Here is a 14,167-nt window from a genome sequence, read left to right as displayed (position 1 = left end):
CTGACATCATGATTTCCTTTTCATTTTGGAAAGCCACCTCACATGGTTTTGTCCATTGCCACTTCTTCCTGATTTGTAGTAATAAGTTCAAGGGGTGGAGCACAGTAGCCAGGTTTGGCAGGAACCTGTTATAGTGATTGACAAATCCTAAAAAGGACCACAAGTGTGACACGTCATTTGGCCTTGGGGCATCCACCACTGATTGAATTTTGCCAACACACTTGTGTAATCCTTATCTGCTGATGGTGTGACCACAGTAAGTGATGCTTGGTTTTAAGAATTCACACTTGTGTGTGCTCTGAGCCCATAATCTTCAAATCATTTTTAACACCGTCTTCAGATTTTGGAAAAGTTCCTTGTCATCCTTATTACTTGTAATATGATGTCATCCAGGTAACACGGAGGGCCTGGACAGCTTTGCAGGCACCTGGTCCATAGCTTTCTGCCAGATTGCAGGTGCAGATGCTATTCCAAAAGTAAGCCTATTATAATGATAAAGCCCTTTGTGAGTGTTTATGGGAAGAACACTTTGGACTCTTCTTCCATCTCCATCTGTAGGTAGGCGACAGATAAGTCCACTTTGCTGAAGTGTTTTCCTCCAGAAAGGTTTGCAAAGATATCCTGTCCTGGGCAGAGGGTATTGATCTACTTTCAGTACTGGGCTGATGGTGACCTCAATAATCACCACAGGATCTGACAAATCCATTCTTCTTGGCTACCAGTACCACTGGCATTTTCCAAGCTCTACTCAAACTTGGACAGAATTCCTTCAGCCTCCATGTGATCTAGCTCACTGACTATTATGGATGGCTTTGCAAAACTTGGATGTAGCATTTTCATTTAACACTATTTTACCCTTGACATGTTTGAGTTTTCCAACACCGTCCTTGAACACTGCTATGGCATCATACAGTACTTTTCTTAATTTGCTTTTAGTTGACTTTTGCAGAGGATAAGTTATGCAAACAGTGGATGGATCTCCAGTCAAGTTGTAGTTGTCTCAGCCAGTCATGGCTCCACAATACTGGACCTTCTGTTTTTACCACTTAGAAGCCCAATATGGCTTGTTGGTTGTTGTATTTCACTGTTACAAATGTCATTCCCACAGGAATTATCTTTCAACAGTATAAGTTCTTAGTTGGATATCTGCAGGCTGCAGTTCAGTATCTTTGAAATTCAAACTCATTTTGTGGAATGACTGAAACAGCGAGCCAGTGTCCAATTCCATTTCAATTAATTTTTTGTTCACTACTGCTATAAGCCATACTGTTTGTCTATTATTAGTTTTTCACTGTAAATCTCAAGGGCTCCTCAGTCCTGTATCACTCTCATCATTATCAGATTTTTCATCAACAGCATGCAGACCAGTGCTCTTTTGAAAACTGCAACTTGACTTTTTAAATCCTCTACTCTTTCCTGTGCCGTTCATTTATTATTGTTTACCAGACACGCTCTTTGTATGTGTTGTATTTTCTGCATGTTCCACCTTTAAACCTACATTGGTCTGGTGCGTGTGAACCTCTGCTACAACGATAACACAATTGTTTCAGCCAGGAAGATGTTACAATTGATGTTACAATTTTGTTCACACTGAGTTTCATTCATGACTGCAACATAATTGCATCTCTGGCTGCTGTTTCTATGGACACAGCTATTCCAACTGCTCTTTCAAATGTAAGTTGTGCTTCAGTTAGAAGTCATTTTTGAATGTTTTCCTGTAAGATTCCACAAGCTAAATGATCTCTCAGTATTTTATTAATCTCATTACCGAACTAACAATGCTGAGACAATCTCTTCAATTCAGTCATGGTCGCTGAAATGGACTCTCCTTTTTGATTCTGTTTATTTCATCTGGGTGGCCTCCAACTTGATAACATAAATATTAGGTTTAATAGTACTAGCATCCATCATGCCATAAAATTTGTTGTCTTTGTGGCAATACATAACGGAGAAAAATACTGTGAATATATATATTTACTGTAATTCACAGTATTTTCTCTCATATATAGTATTCCCCCCCCACAGAAATTTTCATGTTTTATTGTTTTACAACACCGAATCACAATGGATTTAATTTGCCTTTTTTGACACTGATCAACAGGAAAAAGACTCATTCATGTCAAAGTGAAAACAGTTCTCTACAAACTGATATAAATTTACAAATATAAAACAATAATTTTCCTACCTGTCATTCTGTCCAGATTCATTTACCACATGTACTTTGAAAGATCCAGTGAAATTCAACCAACAAACCCAAGGTTGCGTTGGGGACAGCCTGTAAGCATTGCCACACACCTCTGGCACCAATAATGTTCAGTAGAGCAACACAAAACACAATAAAACAGGTCATACCATGAACCCATGAACATTACCTCATTTTTTGTGCTTTTTGTACTACTTATTGTTTTTAAATATTTAGTATTGTAACTTACGGTATTTATAAGTGTTCCACTGCACTGCTGCTGCAAAACATCACATTTCAAGACAAATGTCAGTGATAATAAACCTGATTCTGATTCTGAGTGGGATGGAAAATTTACGTGCCAGGCAAAGGGAACATAGAAAACCCACAGCACAATACAGGCCCTTCGGCCCACAATGTTATGCCGAACATGTACTTCCAAAATTACCTAGGGTTACCCATAACCCTGTATTTTTCTAAGCTCCATGTACCTATCCAGGAGTCTCTTAAAAGACCCTATCGTATCCGCCTCCACCACTGTCGCCGGCAGCCCATTCCACACACTCACCAATCTCTGCGTAAAAAAATTTACCCCGACATCTCCTCTGTACCTGCTTCCAAGCACCTTAAAACTGTGCCCTCTCGTGTTAGCCATTTCATCCTTGGGAAAAAGCCTCTGACTATCCATGTGATCAATGCCTTTCATCACGTTACACACCTCTATCAGGTCACCTCTCATCCTCCGTCTCTCCAAGGAGAAAAGGCCATTTTCATTCAACCTATTCTCATAGGGCATGCTCCCCAATTCAGGCAACATCCAAGGCTCTGAAAGCTGTCACACCAGAGTACAGTACACCAGAATGACCTTACACTAACTAGAATTGTCGGCGGTGCTGTTGTAGGCACACCGATCACGGTTCTAGGGAATGACTTGGAAAACACATAATAAAACTGGAGGACATCATGGGTCAGGTAGCATCTTTTGAGAAGAAATGAACTGTTGAACGTTTCTGGTCAGGAACCTTTTCTCCGCAGTACCAGTACCGACCAGGGTGGCTCAGTGTTGAGAATGTAATGGGGAATTACCCGGAGTGAGCTGCAGTACCAGCTCTGACCCAGGCGGCTCAGTATAATGGGGAATTACACGGAGCAAGCTGCGAAACAACCAACCGCCAGCCCGGATGGCTCAGTTTTAGGGTGTAACGGGAAATTACCCGGAGTGAGCTCAGTATCAAAGCTAACCCGGACCGACTCTGTTACGAGAGTATAATGGGGAATTACACGGAGTGAGCTGCAGTACCACCGCCGACCGGGGTGGCGCAGTTCCGGGCGGACGGGACCCGCTTCCTCTTCCCCTGCGGCCCCGCATTGCTCGGCTGTGTCGAGCTTCGTTTCCCGGTGTTTTGGAGAGAAATGCCGGTTCGACTCAGCTGCCAGCCCGAGGACCCAGAACCCGGTATGGAGGCAGAATCCGTGAGGTCGAAGGAGCACAAGAAACACAAGGTGAGCGCGGCTGGGGGCGTCGGGCCTCTGGCGCCAAGTGGTGGTGAAGGGCCGCTTGCCGGGCGGGAGCGGAGAGGCGGTTTCCCGAGCTCGGCGCTGGCACCACCCGTTGTATCCCGATGGCTCAGGGCGCACACTTTATTGCCCACCAGATCTGTGTGGAAAGAATCTGTGAGACAGTGTTCGACCGAAGAGGTAAAGGGGGAAACGCTGGAGATGCTCAGCAGGACGGGCAGCGTCCGTGGAGAGAGAGTTGCAAAGCCAACATTTCACGCCGATAACCCTTCATCAATTTCTGAGCATTTCCAGCATTTTCTGTTCTTATTTCTGATGTCCAGGATGCACTTCCTTCACTTCTCAAGCGAAAAGATGGCAGATGGCGAGAAATGTGAAGAACTATATTTTGGAGGAAGAATGAGAAGATGTGAGGGCACGATTTAGTGGTGAAATAAGATGCATCGTTTGTTAACGTAAAAGGGAAGATAAAACTCAGGATATATGGAGGGTTAGTGTAAGAGAGCTAGAAAGTCCTGATTAACCACAGTTCTGGTTCAGCCACGTCAGAAGTATTGTCGAGTTTTTAGTATCACATTTTAGGAAAGATATGAAGACTGCAGAAGATTTGGCCGAAATGAGCCAGTGTGGCTAAGAAGGGCAGATAGCCTCTTTTCCTGTGTTTAACGATTGTATGATTCTGTATGTGGGCAGAAGTCACGGACATGTATTATACTCAATTTGTCCGTTTCAGACTGAGACCATCCTAAGGAAACATTTCTCTGCATAAGAGGGCAAATAGTGTGGAAGGAGTGAAGAATTTGAGGGGAGCATGGGCTGTGGAGGGCAGTTGTTGGTCTTTTGTTGGGGCCCCTGGAAAGGGGGGGATATTTAATAGTTGTTGGGGCCCTGGGAAGGGAAGGAGGGTTCACAGTTGTTGGGGTCCTGAGGAGGGGAGGAGATTTCACAATTGTTGGGGTCCTGAGGAGGGGAGGAGATTTCACAGTTGTTGGGGCCCTGGGAAGGGAAGGAGGGTTCACAGTTGTTGGGGTCCTGAGGAGGGGAGGAGATTTCACAATTGTTGGGGCCCATGGGGAGGAGGTTTCACAGTTGCTGGGGCTCTGAGGAGGAGAGGAGGTTTCACAGTTGCTGGGGCCCTGAGCAGGAGAGGAGGTTTCACAGTTGTTGAGGCCTTGAGGAAGGGAGGAGATTTCACAGTTGTTGGGGAACCTGAGGAGGCCATTTGACAGTTAGGGTGCCTGTACAAGGGGCGATTTAGGAAGTAAGCGAATGTGGATGAAATGGGTACGTAATATCGTAGGGGGAAAGAATGAGAAGGACAGTGAAAATCAAGAGAAGGTTGAAAATAAAGTACACTCCTGGAAGTCGGAGAAAATTTGGCACAGGCATTGAGAATTGGAGTTGAGCTGCAGTACCACCGCCGACCGGGGTGGCGCAGTTCCGGGCGGACGCGGCCCGCTTCCTCTTCCCCTGCGGCCCCGCATTGCTCGGCTGTGTCGAGCTTCGTGTCCCGGTGTGTTAGTGAGAAATGCCGTCTAGACTCAGCTGCCAGCCCGAGGACCCGGAACCCGGTATGGAGGCCGAGCCCGTGAAGTCGAAGGAGCACAAGAAACATAAGGTGAGCGCGGCCAGGGCCGTAGGGGCGGCTTGGGCCTCGCCCCTCGGCGGAGCTCATGGACTGAGATCGGTCTTCAGGCCGGCGGCGTGTCGCTGCTTCAGCCTCGGGCCCTGCTCAATATGGGAAGTGAGGGGGTTCGTTATCCGTATAAAGGGACAGCGGAGAGAAGTGAAAAGGGGTTACATGATAAGACAGAGGGCGTCAATAGAAAGATGAGGCGGTGAGAAGGGGCAGGAGGTAAAGGGAGGGAGATCTGACACGAATGCGGAGACTAATGAAAGAAGTACACGAGGGTGTACACGCGTGTGGGTGTAAGGAGAGGAAGAATTTGAACGCGGGGAGTAAGTATGTAGGGTTTTTAATGTTCTGGCACATTTTAATCAAGAGTCTAATTTTAGAAAGATAAAGAGAAGAGAAGACATTCGGAAGAAAGAACATCGGAAAAAAAGTCAAAATGCAAGGAAAACGGTGTACAAGAAGAACAACAGCAATCAGCAGATGACAGCGATGTGAAACCTCCGAAATCAAAAAAGTACAAATTAGCAAAGGATGATTATGAGGAAAAAAATGAAAGAAAACATAAACGGGAAGATAAAAATGGGTTGATTAAGGAATCAAAATCTGAAGCCATTCCATCTTGTAGCGATGATTCTATGCAGTGCTCAGAGGGCGAAGTAGAAGAGGTAAGCACATGCTCGTTGTATAAGATTAAACTTAAAATTTAAACCAGAAGGAAACTTGAGTGCTTTATTGTTTTGTCTACAGAAATTGGTCCCACTTTTACTATAAGTACGTCTGAGATGTGGTGGTTGATTCGTACAGCCCCAAACCAAGTTCTTAGACCTACCGTGTCTATGCCGGCCATCATGTACCAAACTGCTGATTCTATTTAGTAGCACTTGCTACATAAGCATACTGTTCCTTAGTGAATTAAACACTTGCCCAGGTCCTTTTCAGATGTTGTAAAGGTCCCCACCTCTACCATCGGACTCAGGCAGTGGGTCCATACTGAAAGCATATTCTTGATGAAATAATCAAAATCTGAAGCCATTCCATCTTGCAGCGATCATTCCTTACAGTGCTCCATAGAATTTTAAAGATCCTCTAAATCTCTTTCTGTTCACTTATATCAATGCCCTATGGTCTTAGTAATTAATACACTTTTCTGCAGGTGAGAAATTTCTATTCTATCTTGGCTTGTAGTTTTGATTACCTCTATCAGGTTTCCCACTTCCTCCTCTTGATGGAAGCAAAGTAAGCCTAACCAATCCAGTCTCTCCATACAACTAAATAATGTTCAGGGATCAAGAGTGGGGTGCATACCAAACAAGTTGTCCATGATAGTAAATATTTAAATTCATTTTAGTTTGTCCATTAAGGATAAATTCTAAAGAAAACTGCAGATGTTGCAAATCTGAAATACAAATAGAACACACACAATACTGGAGGAACTCAGCAAGTCAGGCAGCATCTATGGAAGTGAGTAAACAGTCGACGTTTCAGGCTTGGTCCTGATGAAGAGTCTCGGCTCAAAACATCAAAGGTTTACTCTTTTCTGCAGATGCTACCTGGCCTGCTGAGTTCCACCAGTATTTTGTATGTGTTGCTCGGATTTCCAGCATCTGCAGATTTTCTCGTCTTTGTACAAACAATGTGCTGGAAGCACTCGGGCAACATTTGTGGAAGAAGAGTTTATGTTTCTCATTGTGAGCTCTTTGTAATGTCTTAGCTTCAGAATTCTGTAAATTGTAATAGATCTGCAGATTTGGCAGGGTGAGTGTGTAGGTGGTTTAGGATATCGTTGGATCCTCCTGCTTTTTTGCTTGGCATCTGCATGCACTTACTGCAGAGATTTGGTGCCTTTCCAGATGCTTCTCCATGTGATCAGAGCCTCTGCTGGGGATGTCAGTGTGGGTAAGCATCTGACATTGAATTCACATCCCATCATAACATTTGGAGGGTTTAGCAAAGCTGATATTGGGGGTATTTCTCAAATGCTTTTGTATGCCTATGGTAGGAGACAATCACTGCTGTCAGTAAACACTATGCTAGTTGCATGATTTCAAGTCCTGGTCTCTGGAGTACTTTTCTATGATTGTTGTGGTGGTCCTGCAGACACAATGCCAGTTCTCCCATGGTATACATTTTCCACAATCTCACCGTGGATCTTGGATGTTAGGGGCATATTGTGTGGCACAGGTAATTATCATCGGGCCTCTCTTTCAAATGTATATTTAGTATACATTTTGTCAGATGCTTCATTGACTGAATCGGCAATGACCTGATGTTGTGATGTTGAGTATACACATAAATGTCTGTGTACAATAAACTGAGAACTGATTTTGAATACTACACAGGATGTCTACATCATGAAATGCTTGTGATAATGTAGCCTGTCAGGGAATGTAAATCAGGAGCAAGGAGTATGTTCTAAGATGTAGGTGGCAATTGTTTTGACTTGTTTATTGAGTGGTCAGAGCATTTGGTCACTTTGGAGCAGCAAGCAGCTTAATTGACAGTTGTATTTTATGATAAGGTGTATTTTGTTTGAAACATTTGTGAGCTATTTCCACTACCTTTCTTCTTGTAGGAGCTTTCTCTTGAACAGAGAGAAGGGGCCTTTTCAAACTTCAGAATTTCTCCGGAGACTATTAAACTGCTTAAGGGTAAGTGTTCAGTTTGTTGCTTTCTTCTCTTGCAGCCTGATGCTGTGTTCTCAGTTCCACTGCATTTCTGATACCACCACTCTTGGGCAATGAATATTAGTTTTGTTTTTTGCTGAAGATAGAAGTGAATAAGTGTCACAATCCTGCTTGTGACTGCTACATTAAAGCCTAGTTAGATTCAAAGCTCTGCTCTTTCTTCTTGTCTCTGGTTCTTAATTTCATGCGATGTCTGGTCTATTCGTTGAGAGATGAGTGAAAACTGAGCCAGTCTTAGCCTTCCCAGATGTATCCATTTCTTGTCATTGTCAATCAGGAAGCCTGGCGATTTCTTCGGGTAGTGGAGGTTTGGAAAGATGGCTTGACTTCTTTCAGTGTCATTGATAATTTCTTATCAATGCCTTTATTCCAGATTGTTGGGTTCTCTGAGTCTGAAGTAATTTTCCTCATGAGTCTTTTACAGGTGTCTATAATCTGTGGTGGGCTGAAATCAATTTCCCCTACTAAGATGGCAGATTTTTAAAATGTGGAAGTCTGTAGTTCAGATTGGATTAATATAGGAAAAAGCTGCAGTTAACTTACAGTAACTCTGAGCCCCATCTGTCATTTAATGAGATCATTGATGAAACTACCTCATCCAAGCTTCTCATATACCTTGATTTCTTGTCCAAAGATCTATCATCAACCTTGAACGTAATCAAAATGCATTTATTCATAGCCTTCTGGGGTAGAATTCCGAAGACTCACAATAGTTTGAGGAAAGAAATGATCACTCAATCCTTTTCATCAGAGTTTGTGGCTCCTAAGCACTCGACTGAGTGGAAGTGCTCACAATATTGAGATTACAATTGCTTCTAATTTTCTTTGTTTTGTTGGTTTTGTAGTGTGCACTTGGCCAAAGATATGGTTTTAATCCTTTGCATCCATTCCTTTGGTTAATGTCCCATAGCTCGAGGTGTGACTCACTTGTTTCCGATACAAGCACAGACATTCAACCATATCTTTGATGGTAGTGACTGCGTAGCACAGGCCAGGACTGGCACAGGCAAAACGTTTTCCTTTGCCATCCCATTGGTTGAAAAGCTGCAGCTGGACATGACTGAACAAAGGAGGGGTCGGGTTCCTAAGGTAAGCATCTGACAGCTTCGTCTGCACTGATGTAAAGGGATTTTTGTTTGTCTATTAATGTGTACTGGGAAAGCATTCTGTTACTGATAAAATGGTGAGCTCCATCACAGAAACTGACTGGGTTCAGATGGTGAAGCTTGGAGAAAAAAGTGCTCTCTTCGGATCCTGTCATTAAGACTGATTCTTGTTTCTTTTCAGTTTCGCATTCACCTGGCTATTTCTTACATAAACAATGTATTTTTGTTTTGAAATGGCACAACATAATTCAGTACATCCTCGGCAACTACTTAGTTACACATTTTTTATTTTTCACTTGAAAACAAGTAGGACTCTTCAAAGGGTCTCGGCCCGAAACATCGACAGCGCTTCTCCCTATAGATGCTGCCTGGCCTGCTGTGTTCTACCAGCATTTTGTGTGTGTTGTTGTTAGGACTCTTCAAAATAACTTTTCTCAAATAATTTCAGGACCTTAATGTGATGGAGTATTGGAACAAATAAAAACATTTAAAGTTATTCTACCTATTCTCCATGACTAACCAGAGAATGTACTTTGGAGAAAACAGTTGTCTTCAGAAACTATAAGTAGCTATATAAGAACAGATTGAGAGCACTTATTTTAGGGGGCAAGCGGGAAGCATACTCATTGGGAATTACTATTGAGATTTTGCTTTATATTCTCTTGTACTTGTCTCTTTCTATATTACCAGGTCCTGATACTTGCACCAACAAGAGAACTTGCGATTCAGGTGTCAAAAGATATCAAGGATGTCACCAGAAAACTTTCTGTCGCTTGTTTTTATGGTGGAACAGCGTACAATGGTCAAAGTGAGTGCTCCTTATTACTAATGGTGATTGTTGTCTATCTGGAGCTGGGGTTCCCAACGTTTTATATTTCATGGAGCCGTACCATTAACTGAGGGGTCCATGGACCCCAGATTGGGAACCTCTAATCTAGAGTAATGGGGTATGTGTTTCTGGTCTGAATTCTCTAGTTGATGCTACAAAAGGTCTGTCAGAATCTCTTATACTGTTAGTGCAAAGCAGTTTTGTGGGAATGATCAAATGGCCACTGAAGTTTTCTGAGTGCAACTTCTGTGAATGTGGAAATCCCCAATTTCCTAAAGTTCTTGCTACTGTCTTTCCATCTCTGGTTAGAAATTGGAAGCCAACTTCCTGTGGCTTCCCAGTAGAGTGGGGAAAGTTTTAAATACTTTGTAATTGAATTAATATTTTTTTTGTTTTCCTGTGCTGTTTTTATATATCTGTAGTATAAGTAACCTTTAGTAGTGTTTGGGTTTTTTCCCCAGTTCCTGAGGCCTTCAAACATTTTAGCTGAGGTCGTGGCTAAACTAATGATCAAAGCAAGGTGCAGGGTTTGCCACCTACAGAAGGAAAGCCCTCATCTTGAAATGACCAGGTTGGTTAATGAAATGAAAATTAGGTGGCTTGCTGCACATTGGAATAAATCAGATGTGCAAAGCTGACCAATTTAGGAATGAAGTTCACCTTGGAGCACATTAGGCCAGATCTATCTGTTGTGTTCTGGATAATTTATCAGTTGCATTCCTAACTTATACCAGTTTTACGTGTGATAGAAAACTGTGATCGCAGATCAGTAGTGATTTCATTGAATTGTGGAACAGATTAGAGGGGTGCATTCTCATACTTTTGCTTCTATCTTCCTGGTGAGAGATGAATGATACAAACAGAGTGAAGATTGAATTTTCTTTTTAGTGGACAGCATTCGCAATGGCATCGATATTTTGGTGGGGACTCCTGGCCGGATCAGGGACCATTTGCAAAACATGAAGCTCAACTTGTCTAAGCTGAAGCACGTGGTCCTGGATGAAGTGGACCAAATGCTGGATATGGGCTTTGCAGAACAGGTGGAGGATATTCTGAAAGTTGCATACAAAAAAGGTTGGTCACTGCATTCTCCATAGCACATTCCCTTTGACCCTTGCATTGTTTTAAACTTGTGCACTGAGCAATTTGTTCTGAATAAATGCAGTTCAGTTAAAATGGACGGATCCTGTATAACAACAGGAGGGTTAGAACAGAATTAGTTAATGCTATGAAGGTAGAGAAAACTACCTGAGTGATAGCCTATTTCTGCGCTGCAGTTTTCTAAATTTGCAATTTATCTAGAGGTGAGTTAACGACATCAAGGTTGCAAGCTGATTGGTTCAATTTCAGGCAGTAGTCTTTTCAGAGAGATGATGTCAATATTTGGATTAAACAGTGGCTTTGGTTTCCAAATACAGTGGATTGCAGTTAATTGGGACACATTGGGACCAGTACATTTTGGTCTATTTAAACTGCCACCCCAGTTAGCTGAAGTTTCATGGAAATAGTTTAAATGGTATAAAAAAGACTTACTGTGTAGCAACTTGTGTATTTAAATGAAATACAGAACAAATACGACCAATAGTATGATAGTACTATGACATTGCATTAGTTCCTAATGGTTATCAACGGAGGAACAAAATCAGCACAGGCAGCTGGTGCAGATAATGGACCACCGTCATCCAGGTTATTGATGATTGAATCCTTCAAATCTTCATTTTCATTGTAACTTTGAAGATGATTCTTGATATCTTAATTCTCTGTAGTTCCTAACTTTTTGAAGTAGTGAAATTTTGATTCCTGGCCTTTTCTGGCATCCCCAAGCCTGAATGCTTAAAACTGAGCAATGTTCCCTCTAAGGTGTGTCTGTATACACACATCTTTTGCTACTAGTGCACAGAGGAGTTAAACTGCACACAAGGGTTATCTCCCTCTACCTCGTTGGCATGTTAAGTATATTGAACAATCGTACATAATATTTCCTTTTCCAGTTTCTGATGCGGACGGTGTTGACATCGTGGAGTCGGCGATGATTTGTCTGCAGATTTTAGAACAGGCTTATTTGTACTGTTTTTATTGAAGAAATTATTGATTCACTATGTTGAATTCCAAAGAAGCAACGGGCATGAAGCGCAAAAGAGCTACTAGTTCATTTAAATTGGCATAGCTTAATGAAACAGTAGAAACTGCTACACCTTAAGAGGTCAGGAATGTGCAGCTGTGAGAAATATTTATATACAATACAGAAACTGGTGTTACCTGCGTGTGTTGTTGCGATCCAAAAGTTGCTGGGGAATTTGCAGGTGGTAGGAAGCGAGGAGATATTTGGAAACTTGACTTCTTGAAGTGTCATTTATCAAGCAGATCACATATGGGCGATGTATGACAACTCCAGCAGCAAAAACCTTCATTACCCCCTGCATATGTTTTGTGAGAGTGCAGCTGAGCGAGAGCAAAAATGATCAAAGCCAGAGGAGATTAAAGTTCTTATTGACAGTTATTTTATTTCTTTTAAAAAATGAACAACAAATTGGCCACGGTGGTTTATTATCCTTAGAATAGCTTCAGGTTTACTTCCACTTAAAAATTCAGTGCGCATATGTGTTGTCACTGGGCAAAAAAATTGCACAATACAAGATTTTGCACACACTGATCATTGCAAATTAGAGGGAACATCATCAATGAGCAAAGCAGTTCTTATTTCTCACCATCAGTGACAAAAATGACTGCTTTGTGAACACAAACACACACAACTGATGCAATGTAAAAGCTGTATGCTCCAAGCACGGTGCACCCTAATGGGCACACAAGTGCGTGTAACTGATGTTTGTTAGAACCTGTTTGGCAAATCTCTGCCTCATTTAAGTGGCATAGTGTCCCAAATAAACAAAGGGAATTCCAGTAATTTTCTTGATTGGTTTTTGTTAAAGTTGTCTGAAATAAATAAGAACAGTGCAGAAAGATCAGGTGCTGTTTTCTCCTGGTAGGGATTAGTTTTTTAGCTCCAAGTGCTCCTGTCATGTTTTGTCACCCTGCAACCTTATCCTTCAATCTCTCTGAATCATGGAGGGCAGCATGTGTATAAATGTCTCTCTCCAGCAGACTTCATCATGATCATCATGACCCCAGTATTTCTACTTTTTTTTAATGTTTCTTAATTGCACATATGATTGTTTTAATGTTCTATCACTGAGCAATGGTGAACCATCTGATTGGCCTATCAGAGTTCTCTTTGGGAACTAGTTGACTTGATCAGCATTTCTGATCTGGCTATTGTTCACGATTGCACTTATTTTAAAAAATGGCAGCACCAATTAACTGTAATCCGCTGTATTAGAAGAAAAATATGTGCATCTGTTATGGGACATAGAACAACAAATGTGATAGGTTGGAGATACTGGAGAGTACAAGAGGTGAATCACAGTTAGTCATAGAATATACAATACAGAAACATGCCATTTGGCCCATCCAGTCCTTGCTGGATCGTTTCTGTAATAGTACAGAACTATTATTCTGCCTAATCCAATCAACATTAACCCTCCATGTACTTAACTAGATTTTTCTTAAATGCTGAAATTGAACTCGCGTCTATCATTTCCACTGGTAGCTCATTCCACACTGGTGCCACCCTCTGGTTCTTCCTCTGGTTCCTTTTAAATATTTCACCTTTCATCCTTAACCTATGAAGTCTAGTTTTAGTCTCACCCAACCTCAGTGGAAAAAGCCTACTTGCATTTACTCTATATCCCTCATAATTCTAAATACTATAACAACTCTTCCGTCATTCTCCTGTGTTTCAGAGAATAAAGTCCTAACCTATTAGATCTTAGCGTGTCAAAGGAACCTGATGTTTGGGAGTAATGTTGCAAAGGACTCTATGTTGATAAATGGGGGCCAAGAATAGAATTATGAAGGGCACTTGGTAGATTTATCTTACAATTAAGCTACAGGCAGAGTGTTGGGTATTGAATTTTGTGGAAACGGTTGAAGAGGATGTGGGAGAACAATATAGTGCAGTTGGGAGAACAGATGTGAGAACATTGGAATAGGGGAGTCTGTAGGTAACACATCTATTAGCTGGTTCACTCTTAATTGTCTGCATGCAGTTGTGTTGTACTCAGTATCATCTGATGTGTGTATTTATTCAGAAGGTGTAAGCATGTAATACTTATTGTAAATATATTATAAATATTTATAATATGATATATAATA

At 41.8% G+C, this 14,167-nt stretch overlaps 1 protein-coding gene across 2 annotated transcripts in view; it reads left to right on the top strand.

Annotated features, from left to right (window-relative positions):
* Positions 1–3,524: 3,524 nt before the first annotated feature.
* The window catches only part of ddx21 (DEAD (Asp-Glu-Ala-Asp) box helicase 21), a 23,128-nt gene continuing 12,485 nt past the window's right edge, over positions 3,525–14,167 (top strand). Inside the window, exons 1-6 of one of the 2 annotated variants that reach the window (XM_059947310.1) lie at positions 3,525–3,685; positions 5,717–6,001; positions 7,909–7,984; positions 8,931–9,109; positions 9,817–9,934; positions 10,844–11,029. In XM_059947310.1, coding sequence (XP_059803293.1) covers positions 3,596–3,685; positions 5,717–6,001; positions 7,909–7,984; positions 8,931–9,109; positions 9,817–9,934; positions 10,844–11,029 — 934 coding nt within the window. In that variant the 5' untranslated portion in view covers positions 3,525–3,595. Of the gene's footprint in view, positions 3,686–4,767; positions 5,319–5,716; positions 6,002–7,908; positions 7,985–8,930; positions 9,110–9,816; positions 9,935–10,843; positions 11,030–14,167 lie in introns of those variants that run through there. The other variant, XM_059947309.1, reaches the window with a different exon arrangement.

Source organism: Hypanus sabinus, chromosome 22, assembly GCF_030144855.1.
Source record: "Hypanus sabinus isolate sHypSab1 chromosome 22, sHypSab1.hap1, whole genome shotgun sequence".
NCBI classification, from domain to species: domain Eukaryota; kingdom Metazoa; phylum Chordata; class Chondrichthyes; order Myliobatiformes; family Dasyatidae; genus Hypanus; species Hypanus sabinus.
Note: the sequence above shows the minus strand (reverse complement) of the source record. Positions and strands in the feature narration are given on the sequence as shown.